Here is a 15,323-nt window from a genome sequence, read left to right as displayed (position 1 = left end):
AACAAAATTAATGACATTTGGTGAAGTGGAGGCTATGTAGCAAAATAGAATACTCCTCATTGGCCCAAGACGTTTTGCAGTTGTGAAAAAACACTTTTTCAAAGCATATTTTATACATAACTCACATAATGAAAACATAAAAACTTATTTTACACTACACTTTTATCCCCAGCAAACAATAGAATATTATTGTTTTAATGTGGTCTTGCTCACCACGTGCATGCTTTAGTATTACTAGTGAATACATCCACCTACCTTGTTTAGCGCCAGTTTAGTTACTTATGTATGTTAGAGTAAATGTAACTACTGGAATATTCAGTTTGTAAATTGTACCTGTGTATTCCTTTCTTATATGTGACTGTGTTTTCTGCCATTATAAGCGATCTGTTAATCATAGCAAACTGACCTGCTGGGGATTGTATTGTAAGTAATTTGTATTTCTCTCTCTCTCTTTCTTTTTAGAAGATTCAATCATGGATAAACTCGAGCTGGTGCAGAAGGCTAAATTGTCAGAGCAGGCAGAGAGATACGATGATATGGCAGCTTGCATGAAGAGAGTGACGGAGGAAGGCGGTGAACTGTCCAATGAGGAAAGAAACCTTCTCTCAGTGGCCTACAAAAATGTAGTAGGGGCACGTCGGTCGTCCTGGAGGGTTGTCTCTAGTATTGAGCAAAAGACAGAAGGAAGTGACAAAAAACAGCAAATGGCCCGAGAATACAGGGAAAAGATTGAGAAAGAGCTTAAAGACATCTGTACAGATGTTCTGGTGAGTTTTGTTTTTTTTTAATGTCCGATTTTTCTTTCAAATTCTCTTAAGTAAATATAAATTTTTGGTCCTTTTTGGCTTGTGATGGGTGAGATGCTTGTGTGAAGCTAACTTTATGTGCATTAAAAGCAGCTCACTGGGTCAGATGAGTGCAAGTTGTAAGTAAAGGTGAGTTTGGCGTAAACTTTGCAGGAGTTGGACAAAATCACCTTTTATACTTATTGCTGCTAACTTGTGTGTACACATAACTGAAGCCTAAGTCGCCTCATTTCATCTATAGCATGGTAGAGCTGCCAATCCTTTGAGAAATTAACTCTTGTTACACACGGACCGCCTTGCGTCACTATTTAACACCTGAGACCAGCCTGTGAGATTCTTGGCTGCCAGTCAAGTAGAATGTGCTGTAGTCCTGTGGTAGCCACACTTATCTGAACATTGCTGTAGCTTGTGATTAACTGAATATAAGTGAATGAGAGTTAATACATGCAAGTTGCAGGTGGTCAAGTTGTGATCCTTATTGTGGATACAAAAAACATACTCAAAATGAGGACTGTGAGAGCAAATACGAGTTAAGGAGGCAAAACAGTTTCCCCAAAACTCAGAGGAAAAAACACTTTTTAGAAACAAATAAATGGGGCGTAATTAAAGAAGAATGAGGGGAGTTCTTTAAATGATAGATCTTATGGCCAGAGGAAGGTAAAGGGCAGCTTTGCAGCATCCGTGGAAACTCCCGTGGATCATGGGAGGAAAGGACCCCCGCCACCTCTGATCCTCTGATGATCGGTTCAGGGGCGGCCGGCTAAAACAGAGCTTAGGAATCTCTTTCTAACCGTAATCGGTGTTGCTGACATGCATTCAGCAACACAACCCCCTACCTCGATCGCCTTGTGATTGCTCCAAAGAGCAACCACAAACGCCATCAGTGAATGCTGTTGCCCCCACTCACAAGATGGCGGCGCCAACTGTCAGATCAATGAGTTCAGAGGGTCTTTCCAGACCCTCCTTAGAACTCTTGACCCCTGCAGGTCGAATGCAGGTACTGCATCCAACCATGCAAGTCAACTGGCTCACAATGTGATTAATAAAATGTAGAAAAAAATAAAAAAATTTGGTGACATGTAAAAATAATACCCATAGGGTGCCTAGTTTAAAAAAAAATAAATGTATTATTTAATGGGGTAAATTGAATTGGCCGGCTAAGATGTCCCAAATATGGGCACAGACTGACCAGATGTCCAAATGCCAAGAAATGCACACCTCACAAAGGTGGCCTTTTACCTCCCAAATAACTCAACAAACTCATGCATGGGGGGGCATCACTGTTACTGAACACATATGGGGGGGGGGGGAGTTTGACGGATATATACCAGGAGCATTAAATTTGTACCTGACGTACTGGGGGGGGGGGGAATACTACCATAAATTTTGACAGAGGCTGGTGGTGGAACTAGTGCACGGAAAGGGTTTAAATACCAGCATTTAAAATACCTTGGGGTGTCTAGTTTTCAAAAATTATATATGGTTTGATGGGGTAAATTGCATTGGCCGGCTTCAAAGATACCTGAAATAGCACATGGGGTAGAATTACCAGATTTGGGGAAAAAATGGTTTTGAAATAGCAAAACGCTACTTGTATTTATTGCCCCAAAAAAACATAAAAACATTGGGTATTTTTAAACTCAGGACAAAAAGTAGAATCTATTTAGCAGTTTTTTTTCATTGGTTTTTGCAGATGAGTAAAAAAATTTTTTAACCCCTTCAGTACCGGGACGTACCTGGTACTTCCTGGTTAACAGTCACCGGTAGACCGGGACGTACCAGGTACGTCTCCTCCAAAAAACGCCCCCACATCACCACAATCGCGGTGATCGTGGGGGCGCTGCTGCTGCTGTCTGCCCAGGAGTCCTGGGCAGACAGCACAGCCTGTCTAAGCCCGCCCCCAAGCCCACGATCACTCCCACGGAGTGATTTTGTAGGCAGAAACAGCGATTGCAGAAAAATCTGCAATCGCGGTTTCAGCTGCCACAGGCAGCTTCAGGGAAGGGGGGGGGTATTGAATGGGTCCCCACACAAGTGTGGGGACCTGATCCAACACCCCCCTGCTGCCTGATCGCTCCATGAGAGCGTCAGTGCAGCGTTAACCCCTTCAATGCCGCGATTCCCGTTTTTTTAGGGGGTTCTGCTGCTGGTGGTCTGCCTGGAAGCCCAGGCAGACCAGCAACAGCAAAAACGAGCCCCCAGAAGTCCTCTGATCAGTCCTGTAGGACCGATCAGAGAGACTCCTCCCCTACAATCTCCAGTCTATTGGAGATTGTGTCCCAGCTGCCAGAGGCAGCTTCAGGGACAGGGAGACAGGGTTCTTTGGTCTCCACAGGAGTGTGGAGACCAGACCCCCCCCCCCCACCCCCACCCTTCCTCAGTTAACCCCTACCCCCTCTTCCTCAATTAACCCCTTCAATGCTGCGATTGTGTATGACCCCCATCGCAGCATTGTAGGGGTTAATATTAGTCCCCACAAGCTTGTGGGGACTAAATATCAATCAATGCTGTGCTTCAATGGAGCATCAGCATTGAAAGAGTTAAAAAAAATAATGTAAAAAATAATAATAAAAAAAATAAAATGTAAAAAAAATTAATAAAATAATAATTAAAAAAAAATAACAGCACTGACCTGAAAGTCCAGGGTGCTTCCAGGTCAAATGCTGGGCTGATCAGATCGCTCCTGGCCAATAGGAGTGATCGGATCATTATGGCAGCCCACGGATGACCCTGCTCTACAAAGAGCGAGAGGGGTCATCTAGAGTAATTATGAAAAAACACAAATTATTAATAAATGAAAAAATCATAATTATTACCTGATCACTTGTCGGTGACATTTTAAGTCGCTGATTATTGATCGGTCTCCCTGATTGATGTCAGCGGCCTAAACCTGTCACTTACAAGTAATCTGATGAAAAAAAATATTTAAAAAAATGTAAATGTTCCAGTTTTGCCCTCATAGCTTCCTCAAAAAATACATGAACCATGCATGTGAGGCCTTGTTGGAACCGGGGGGTGTTGGTGAACAAAATGTGGTGGTTTTTTTCCAGTGTTACACATATGCTGTGCAAGAAATAAATTGCAACATTGAAATGTATTTGTTAAAAACGCAATAAAATAAATTTTCCGTGAACTTTGGCAGACATCAGTGAAGAAAAGGCTAGCTGAAAACTGTCAAAACTACCCTAGTTGAACACCTTGACTTGTCTACTGTTCATAAATATATACTTTTATGGGGTAATTTACAGCAGGGGGCTTCCAAAATGTCCCAAATGGGATATGGGCCCAGGAAACCAATTTCTGAAAATTCCAAATGTGAAAACGAAAATGCGCATGTTCCAGTTTTGCCCTCATAGCTTCCTCAAAAAATGCATGAACCATGCATGTGAGGCCTTGTTGGAACCGGGGGATGTTGGTGAACACAATTTGGTGTTTTGTTCTGCAGTTGCACATATTCTATACAAAATATAATATAAAATCTAAAGCAACATTGCAACATATGCAAAAAAAACCCCAAAAATAAAAAAAATACCTCAAAATTTGGCAGCAATTGGCGATAAAATCCCTGTTTGAAAAGTGTCAAAATGACCCTAGTTGTACACCTTGACTTATCTACTGTTCATAAACATATAATTTTGGGGGGGTAATCAGTATCTGTGACAACTATTGCAGTTATTAGACTGCCATGCCAAATGTGAAAAAAATTACATTTCAAAAACGTGATGCATGCCTTGCAATATTTGCCCTATACTGGTCAAAATAGATAAAAATCCTGGCCATGTTGGGTGGTTTCCAAATCAGGACAACCTAATGAATATATTTGGGATAATTTTTTCCCATTGGTTTAATGTGTGTACAATTTGTATGTATACAAAACTGTAAAAAAATGCGTTTTTTTTTTTTTTTTTCATTTTTTCCCCACTTTTTCCAGTTTTTTTCAAACAAAACAATGTACTACCCAGCTTACTATGGTTTCAAATGAAAGCCCTACTTGTGCTGAAAAAAACAATATATGATTTGTGTTGGTGCACCAATTGATAAGAGAGAAATTACAGTTGAAGAAAGACATGGCAAAAACACAAAAACGGCTCCGGTCCTTTAGCGACACGTTAGTATCAAAATCCCGGTCCTGAAGGGGTTAAATAAAGATGAGAAATTTTTTTTTTTACAAAAAAAATCTCCATTTTTTTAATAGTAAATTAAATGATATGATAAAAATAATGGTATCTAAAGAAAACCCTGTTTGTCCTGGAAAAAAACAATATATAGTGTTTGTGAAGGAAATTACAGCAAAATTAAAAAAAAATTTAAGAGCCTTTGTCCCAAAGTGTACTACGGGTAAAACTGTTCTCATTAAGGGGTTAAAATAGTTGAATGGATAAGACAATGGTTGAGTGGCTGGAAATAGGAGGTTTTGATTAATGTTGTGATAAGAGGGAAAGTCTTGTTACTAGTGGATGGGTACCCCAAGGATCCGTACTGATAGCTATACTCTAATATTTTTATTAGCAGTTTTACCAAAGGACTTAATGGTAAAGTTTGTCCTTTTTTTTCGGGTGATGGAGGTCTGCAAAAGGGTAGACTCTACTGCTACATCAAGCCACGTGGCAAGGGATTTAAGTAAATCAGGAGACTGGTTGAAAGTGTGCCAGCTGTGGTTCAATCTTGATAAATGTAAAAACCCAGAGGCAGAATAAAGCATTGTGGCTACTGTTCTACCAGTGACAGAAGAGAGGGACTTGGGAGTAATTATTTTTGAGGAATTAAAGGTAAGCAATCAAATAAAAAATGGCAAACAGATTGCTGGGGTCTATAGCTGGAGGCATTATTAGCAGGAAGATTTATAGATCTCTGGTTATATGCCACCTAGGGTATTGTGTAAAACACTGGAGACTGTATCTCCCGAAGGACATGGACACATTGAAGAGCGTTCAGAGGAGAGCTACCAAAATGGTAAATGGCTTGTAGAATAAAAATGATCAGAAAAATCTAAAGGATCTTCACATGTACTTATGCTTCTTCGGTCCTTAATTTGTTTAAAGAAACGCAGAATTTGCTTACTGAGCAAGCTCTTCATACAGAACACAAGCCAAAACATTATGAACAAATGTGCAGAGTATATACCACTATGTGTGGTTTGTATGCGTTTCCATCACCCTTCAGCGCCATGCCTTGCTCAAGTTACATACTTGGTTGCACCATTTTGCTACCACCTATAGAAATGCATATAGTGTGTTGACTTTATGCATTAAGACCCCATGCACTGTTAATGGAGCTATATTCACAATGTGTGAAACCATTGTGTTTAATACCCAAACATAATGTAGCAAAAACTACTTATGGACAACATTGTCATGAATAATTATATATTCAATAATATAGTAATAGGAAGCATAGGCTGTGTGTTTCAGGACAAAATTAAGGGGAATTGGTGAAATAAAGTGTTTGAAACAACTTGTAATGGAAAATGAGGTAGCGAACAAGCTGCTCTGCTATAACCCCCTAAACAGTCGTATTAACAATCAAAACTAAATGTTTTGGAGGGTAATTTTAATAGGACAAAATTTTTCAAACAATTCTCGTGATTCTCGGCCCCAGGAGGGAACACGTTGGGCCTTTTTGCAGCAAAGCTGTGTTTGGTAGCCTTGGTATATGTTCATCCACGTTAACAGCTGCAGCAGTAGTAGTAAACTTAGTAGTAGTGTCTGCAATACAACTTAAACTAGGAATTCAAAGTGAATCAGGTGGAAATCATGCAACCTAATTTTAATGGGATAAACACTAAGGATCTTCTGTCACTAGATATATTAATCTACCTCTTTCTGCTCATGTGATGGTTCTACAGAACTTAGTGATTTCACACATCTTTCAAGGGCCGGTACAGAAGCTACTCACCGGATGTTAAATTATACTGTCAATGATTTCTTTGAGCTTGTTTCTGTGTAACTTTTTTTTTTTTTTCCTTTTTTTTTCCTGACATAACAAGCTAAAGGCCTCAAAATCCCCAGCCTTACGTACTCCCCCATGAGGCCAAAACTATATTTCTCCTTGTGTAGCACACAAAAAAATGTTACACTTGTGTTGAGGTATAATTTTTTTTTTGTCTGTTTTTGCTCACATCATCTAAGCATTAGCTGATGAGGTCACCAATGTAGATCTTGTTCACCTAGCCTGTCGGATTAGCAGTGCTAGTATATCACACAACCCCCTCCCTACAGAGTAGTAGTACAGTAGGTGGCCCTTGGGTGCCGGACATGGAGTACAGTAGGTGGTCCTTGGGTGCTGGACTTTGGAAAGGCTGCTGTAAGATTCTAAATCTTGTTGTGGATGTTTTCTGGAAGATGTAATGTTACATTTGGCTTATACTACTCATCAGGACTTCCATAATGTAGCCAAAGGGTGTTTTTTTTTTGTTTGTTTTTTTTTTCCTTTTATCCATAAACCGTTACATTACATAAACGTGCAATGACTGTTTTTCAATGTACTCGCTCAGTCGTATGTCTTTATACCCCAGATTGTCTCCGGATTCCTTATTTTTAGACCGGCCACATTAAAGTGGAAAATATTCTATTATGTTACAAAAATTTAATTTAAAGAAACTGATTACAGAATCTGAAATAAGTTATCCCATTAATAATTGCCATTGAATCTTTTGCTGCTTTACAAAGTGTGTATGAATGTAATATTACTGTATAAAAGTTTGAGATCGCTTAGAAATGTTCTTGGGCTTTAAAGAAAAGCAACCCCCTTCTTAACGCCAGGGTCTTGGTTACCCCCACGGTGCTTTCAACATAGGTGGTGAGGTGCTGGTGACAGATTGCCTCAAAACCCCTAGGCACAAGGAAGGGATTTCTGGTCGCTATGGCGAACACTGTGTGCTTATGTATTTTTTTTTTATGTAATGCAATTAACGTACAAACAAATGTGCATGTGATACACTGAACAAGAAGTAAAATGCGTGTAGGGGCCTACTGGCCAATATTACCTAGTGCAGGGGCGTCCAAGTTTTTTCTGCAGTGGGCCACTTCATCAGAATTGTATACGTGCGAGGGCCGCACTCATTTTTCACTGTGAGAAAATATGGCCTTTAATAAGATATGCAGATTAAAAAAAGTAAATGACACAAAACCTTTACTTTTCCTCTCACTGATTTCTGGGCCTAGAAAGTTTTGTGACTACAAATTCAGGATTCTGGATAAGTAAAAATAAAATAGTTCTATTTATTTTAGCGATGCACTAAAATGAAAATTCTGGACCAAAACCGAAAATTCAGGGTTCACTTAGCCGAAACTGAAAATGACCCCCAAACACACTTTTAATAAAAGTAAGTTACACACCAAAATTGTACAAAAAATTATATATTATGATTAACAGCAATCTCAGGCATACCCAGATTCCAGCATATACTGGTTGGCTGGGCATTGTATTTTTTGTCCAATTTTAGTGTGTAACCACACTTTTATTAAAAGTAACACACCACAATTGGACAAAAAAAATCAACAATATGACTTGGCATGATAGGAGTGTGATTGCTAACAGCAAACACGCTCTTTTTATACCCAGGCAACCAGTAAATGCTGGAACCTAGGCATGATGGGACTGTGATTGCCGTTAGCAGATTGCCGTTAGCAGTTAGCAATCACACTCCTATCATCCCAAGTCAGCCAGTACATGCTGGTACAGGGTGGCTGTAAGTGCAGACCACATACTGCTGGCAGCATCAATATACAAGGGAGGCAGCTAGCCAGGTTTCAGCATGTACTGGCTGACTTGGCATGATAGGAGTGTGATTGCTAACAGCAAACACACTCTTTTTATACCCAGGCAACCAGTAAATGCTGGAACCTAGGCATGATGGGACTGTGATTGCTGTTAGCAATCACACTCCTATCATCCCAAGTCAGCCAGTACATGCTGATACAGGGTGGCTGTAAGTGCAGACCCCATACTGCTAGCAGCATCAATACACAAGGGGGCAGCTAGCCAGGTTTCAGCATGTACTGGCTGACTTGGCATGATAGGAGTGGGATTGTTAACAGCAATCACAGTCCCATCATGCCTAGGTGCCAGCACTTACACATCCATGCTATCACACACACACAAATTCATTCATTCACAGATTCATTCCCTCAATCAGGCATACTCATTCAAACACCCTCCCCCACCCCCTTACCTGCACTACAGCTCTCTCAATGCCGATCAGACTTCAGCAGGGGGCGCGGCCTCCCTCGTTCTCCCCACAGAGGAGGCAGGACTGGAGCAGAGAATAGCCCCTCCCACAAGTAAGCAGCAGGGCTCTTGTGATCCTGGCTGCCGATCTCACGCGGGCCGCACCTCGAGGCCGCATGTTGGACGCCCCTGACCTAGTGGATCTAAATGACTAGTCTCAATTGAGTGTGTAATCGAAGAGAAAAAAATCCCAACACGGTGTTCAGAATTGTACTCTCCTACCTCTTAAAGAAGGTTATAAATACTCCAAGTTAAGGCTGTGCTTGGGTTTTTTGGGGTTCAGTCTGGTCCTTCTGTTGTGCCGTAGTTTTCTCCGGTTATATCGAAATTGTCTTATTTTTACTGTGATCATTAATTGAACATTGTATTATAGGCATGTTATTCCTATAAAGAAATGTTTAGGTTTTCAAAATGGAATATTAATAAATTTGGGAATGTAGAGCCCTTTTTAGGGCATTAGTAGCTAATTAAAAGTTAACTATTTGCTAGTCTTTTTCAGCATATTTGTATGTCTGCACGTGTCTAACGAAACTGAAGGACTAGCTAGGGGTGGCTTTTAATGTATAATTTTTAGGTTTTTTTCAAGCTTTAGTGTTAAAGGTAATATGTGACTTTTTTTTTGTATCTATTCCCTCATAAGAGTTTGGCTGATTTATTGTAACCTCAAATGTATTAATTTTTTTCCCTTTCTTTACAGAGTCTCCTGGACAATTACCTAATCCCCAAAGCCTCGCAAGCGGAGAGTAAAGTCTTCTATTTGAAAATGAAAGGAGACTACTATCGTTACCTGGCTGAAGTTGCTTCTGAAGAAAAGCAATGTACTTGAATGCTATTAGTGCATGTTTTACCTTAGAATACCCTCCTGTATATTAGAATCCATTATTACTTTTATTATTGTGTCCATGTTTTGCATGTGCTGACAGCCTCCCTGTTCTGGCATTAATCTGCAATTTATTTTGTAAAAACAAAACCCATAGGATCTGTCTCATAAGAGCCACAGTTGAACCCAACGCTGAAAACCTACAACTCTTTCACCCACCCCTCTTTACTCAAATTAATATTTTCCAGCTTTTTCTGCTTCCATCAAGGTTAGGGAGAGGACTTTTCATGCAAGTTTCCATGTATTTTCCATGATTCTTCAATTGCATTGATATCTATCAGCCTTTGTATGAACCTGTAGAAACGTAAAATCAACAAAGCGGCATAAAATGCATATTTAAAGTACTTGAAGTAATTCTTCCATATTCTTATGTTTTAGCGATTGTGGACCAGTCTCAGCAAGCATATCAAGATGCTTTTGACATCAGCAAATTGGAAATGCAACCAACGCATCCCATCCGGCTTGGTCTGGCTTTGAACTTCTCTGTTTTCTACTATGAGATCCTCAACTGCCCGGACAGAGCATGTTCTCTCGCAAAGACTGTGAGTTTGCTGGCGTTGATGCTGCAGAACTTGATTTTGTGTTTCTTGTTTTTCTAATAGTTTCCCTCCTTTAATTCCATTTTAGGCTTTTGATGAAGCTATTGCTGAACTTGACACTTTGAGTGAAGAATCCTACAAAGACAGCACTTTAATAATGCAGTTACTGAGGGACAACTTAACAGTAAGTTCACAAAGTCAAAAACATTTGTAGTTTTGTTTAGGGCTGAAACAACTAATCGATAATGAAAATAGTCAACGATTTTCATTATCGGTTAGTTGGGCTCTGAAAAACTCCTCTCCTTATATAATCCGACCTCAAACAGAGATCGGATTATAACACTAGAATCCAGATCCCCCGCAACGCTGCAGGGGACCTGGATTCCCTTCGCTGTCGGCCGGTGGGTGTCCGTGCGATGCGCACAGACAACTTCCGCCTCTCCCCTCCACTTCCATACACCCCTCTCACTTCTGCCTCTCTCCCGACTCCCTGGTGTTTTGTGAACCTCCGTTGCTGGCTGGCACTTTCACTGCAGCTTCATAGAAGCCTCAGCGTAAGTGAAGAGCAGTGACAGAGGAGACCTCGATTCTCTGTCAGTCGGTGGGGGTCTGCACGATCCGCACAGACAGCCTCCGTTACTCACCTTCACTTACGATTAATGGAAAAAATAATCGGCCAACTAATTGATTATTAAAATAATCGTTAGTTGCAGCCCTAGTTTTGTTTCTTTATAAACTGGTCACAGGTATTGGACATAAATCTTGATGTTTTTTTCTCTATAGATTAGTGAAACATGCCAGTTGAGTCGGGGGTTTTGTCTCCAAAACTGATGCTGGCCATGGTTAGATGCATATAAAACTAATCCACCTGCTCGTATCACCAGCTCTTTTTGTTTTTAGCAACGCTTTTTTATGCTTGCTTTCAGCTTACTAGATAACAGAAGTCGGATGGTTATGAATTTGGATGTGCTAAACAATGTTTTCCTTTTTTTAGTTGTGGACGTCAGACACTCAAGGTGACGACGCTGAGCAAGGAGAAGGAGGAGAGAATTAATCCACTTCAATTTTGTCTGCCTCATTCTATAAATCTACACAATAGACCATTCGTCATCTATACTGTCCCACAAATAGATTTTTTTTTTTTTTAATAACCCTTATGGAAGGTTTGTTACTTCTATCTGGATTTCTATATTTCCCATGTGGTTTTGTGTTTAATAATGAAAATAGGGCCAGTTAAAATATTAGGGTGTTAAATGTTTTGGGGTTTTTTTTCTCATCCAAAGTGGCCAATCCAGGGATGTGGAATTTTTATACATGTTTTAAATGTCTGGCATAGTACTCCTGGTATGTTGTGGGTTATCACAAGGCTAGAGCTAATACTACAAACCCCCCCCCCCATTTCTATGTAACATGGCCTCCTTGTATATTGATCATTGTATTGTACAATATTTGATAATTTAGAGATGGCCACAGATTTTGACATTTCCTAAGCACATTGGAGGGGGGACATGCCATATGTTATACCAACACATCTGTATGCTCCTTTAATCCTATGCCTGTGTTTTCACCAAATGTTATCTAGGGCAAACTAAAATCCAGCCAAAATCCTTGGGAGAGAAGCGGTTCATGTTCCTTTTTTTCCCTATTTGGTTTTGGATATGTTGCAGATATCAGTTTTATCTGTATTTAAACAACCTAAGATCAAGTACTTAATGCATTAAGGACGTTTATGCTTGGTATTCATAATTTCACTATATATATATATATATATATATATATATATATATATCAAGCACAGCAGAACATTTAACTTTTAAGTTGTATTTTTGTTTTTGATACTGGCCTAACATGCATGTGGCTGTACAAATAAATAAATAATAATGATAAAAAAGTTACCAGGGGGATAACTTGATGACGGCTAGCTTTGTCTAATGTCTTATAAAATTTTCATGAACAATTCAAGCATAATTGTTGAAGAACATGTGTAAGTTGATGTAAGTGGAATAAAAGCTTTATGAATGGACTTTTCAATTACAGTGTGGCTTCGTGACCTTAAACGGGAGAAGTTGCCATAAACACATTCAGAACAATTAAATTTGTTAGGGCTTACCTATAGCTTGTGCTAAACAGTCTAATTGTTTAAAAGATTTATCTTATGGAAGCTGAGATTTGTGTGTCAAAGCAGCAGATCGGTATCTAATTAATTTCCCGTCCTGAGGTTCCTTACCTTCTCACTCAACCTTACGAAGGCTGCTTGAACCAGTCAACGGCAATCAACAGATTAATAGAGAATGTGCAACCTATTGGAAGGTAATACCGTATTTGCTCAATTATAAGACTAGGTTTTTTCCAGAGCAAATGCTCGTCTTACCCCCTCAACTAGGTCTGACTATGAGACTAAAATCCAGATCCCCCGCAGTGATGCAGGGGACCTGGATACTCCTAACTTACCGGTACTTCTGAGTCCCTGGTGTGTAGTCCGGGCAGCGTGTAGAGCTCTACGCGATTCGCGTACACAACTTCTGCTGCAGCCGGGAGGAGGTGCGTTTAGCAGCGGGGGTTGTCTGCGTCCATCGCGCAGACCTTCCCCGGCTGTCAGAGATCAGAGCTCCCCGTGATCTCTGACAGCTGGGGAAGGTCTGCTCGATGGACGCGTAGAGCTCTACACGTTGCCCGGACTATGCACCGGGGACTCAAAAGCTCCGGTAAGTTTGGAGGAGGGAGGGAGTGTTAAATGAGAGGCATAAGGAATTTCTGGAGGCAGAGTGCCTCCTGAAATGCCTTATACCTCACTATATGCCACTCTGCCCCATAATATGCCTTTTAACCCCCTAAATGCCAGAGTGGCAATTCTGGAGGCAGAGTGGCACATAGGGGATCAAAAGGCATATCATGGGGCACAGTGGCATTTAGAGGGTTAAAAGGCATATCATGGGGAACAGTAGCATATAGGGGGTATAAGGCATTTCTGGGGCAGAGTGGCAAGCCAGGGGGCAGATGTGCATAACTGGGGGGGGGCAGGTTGGAAAAAAAAAAAAAATTAAAACTAAATATTTTTCTCAATCATAGCTTTTATTAAAAAAAAAAATTGTTCACATAGTTTACATGAATTAACATTTACTGGTAACTTTTTTCCTATAGGGTTGTCTTATATTCAGGCTTTTTCTTTTTTTTTCATAAATTAATATTCAGATTTTGGGGGTCTTATAATCACGGTTGTCTTAAAATCGAGCAAATACGGTAATTATATGGATCCTGACAAAAAAAAAAAGCTACGCTTTCTCATGGTACATACACAGGGCTGTGTTTTTAATGCATTTAATTTGAATTTTTAGTGCAGTAATGTGCGCTTTGAAGGTGATGCATCATTAAATCTGTTTTACGGTGCCAAGTATTAGCACTGTAAACCAATCAAATGCACCTATTCGGCCAACTTGTTGATTTCTTTGTAGAATATATATCTATATATTGAATTTCGATTTATGTTAATGTTTAATAACTACTGGTTTGAATTTTGAATGGTGTGGGAAATTTTTACTTTCGGGTACTTAACAGAAATAAATCAAGGAAAGGGATCATTGAAGGACAATGCATTTGCAAGGCTGCTGATCATATTTCTCTTTTCAATGATTGTATCAAATGTATAGCATTTTACCCTCACATCAGTGTGGAAGCATCAACAGCCACTGGGTTCTTGTCTGCGGCCCTCTTTGGAACATGATCCTGGAGTGGTAGGAGGAATACTTGACCCATTTACTGCGACCGTGACACATAGTCTACATTTATTTTCCATTGGGTTTAAGAAAGTGCCTACAACCAGATTGCTGCTTTTGTCTCAGAGCCTGACGCTAAATCCATTGATTTAACTGTTATATGTGCTTGACCGGTCATTTGAACTCCTTAAAAATACACACAACAAAATTGTCTTTTTCCTGGTGGCCATAACATCTGTCCGCAGAGTGTATGAGGCATGTTTTTGGATTATTTCACACCTAAGTACCTAAGGGTGACCAGTTTAACAAAGGAGTTTTGTGGCTGCATTTCTGTCTTACACAGTTTTGGGAGAGTAGTTTAAATTGCCTAGATGTTGAGCAGTGTTTGGTTTCACAATTTGTTTCTTTGAGTAGAGCACCTTTTGGTAATTTGCCAAAAGGCTGTGACCAGTGGGTTACAGCCACAATTTCCATGCTGCATTAACATATGAACATGCCTACACCCTCCAGCTGGTTTGAGAGCACACTCCATAAGTGCTATGGAAACACCTGAGCCTGAGCATATTTTAAGAAATTTCATTAATCTTTGCTTATCCCCCTCACCCCCAAAGTCTAACCATGAAGCATTGCTTTCAAGTAAGAGAAACTGTTGCATTTCGCATGCAACTCCCATTAGCCATACTAGACCTATATGCTATCATATGACTGCTGGGGATTTAACATCTAAACCTCAGGTCATCCTGGACTTATATGCAGACGCTATGGATATTAGAATAGGCCGTCGCGTAGGCCATAATCAACCCATATACTTGGATATATTCGTAGTCAAGAGAATATGAATATGTCCATGTAATTATGATTCTTATTTATATAACCAAAAATTCAGGCCGGGCTTCTTAAACTACGTACATTCAAAGGGTCTAGGGAAGCACTGGTAAGTTGGGGGATATATACTGGGTATAAGGCATTTGGGGGGGGGGGGGGCAGAGTGGCATATAAGGGGGTATAAGGCATATCTGGGGGGGGCAGATGTGCATAACTGGGTCAGGTTGGCAAATAAAATGAAATAATAAAAAGTACATTTTTCTGAATTATAGTTTTTATTAAATATGAAAAAAATAGTTTTTTCATAAACATGTGAATTAATATTTACTAG

General features: G+C 40.0%; 1 protein-coding gene across 1 annotated transcript; it reads left to right on the top strand.

Annotated features, from left to right (window-relative positions):
- The first annotated feature begins 473 nt into the window (after positions 1-473).
- Positions 474-11,508, top strand: LOC149305601 (14-3-3 protein zeta/delta-like). The gene is made up of 5 exons (XM_089477167.1): positions 474-767; positions 9,733-9,853; positions 10,294-10,457; positions 10,543-10,638; positions 11,449-11,508. Exons 1-5 carry the CDS (start codon positions 474-476, stop codon positions 11,506-11,508), a joined length of 735 nt encoding a protein of 244 aa, XP_089333293.1.
- The last annotated feature ends 3,815 nt before the right edge of the window (positions 11,509-15,323 follow it).

Source organism: Sceloporus occidentalis, unplaced genomic scaffold (assembly GCF_023333645.1).
Source record: "Sceloporus occidentalis isolate IW3139 unplaced genomic scaffold, rSceOcc1.0.p SCAF_11, whole genome shotgun sequence".
Classification (NCBI taxonomy): Eukaryota; Metazoa; Chordata; class Lepidosauria; order Squamata; family Phrynosomatidae; genus Sceloporus; species Sceloporus occidentalis.
This window is presented reverse-complemented; position numbering and strand designations above follow the sequence as displayed.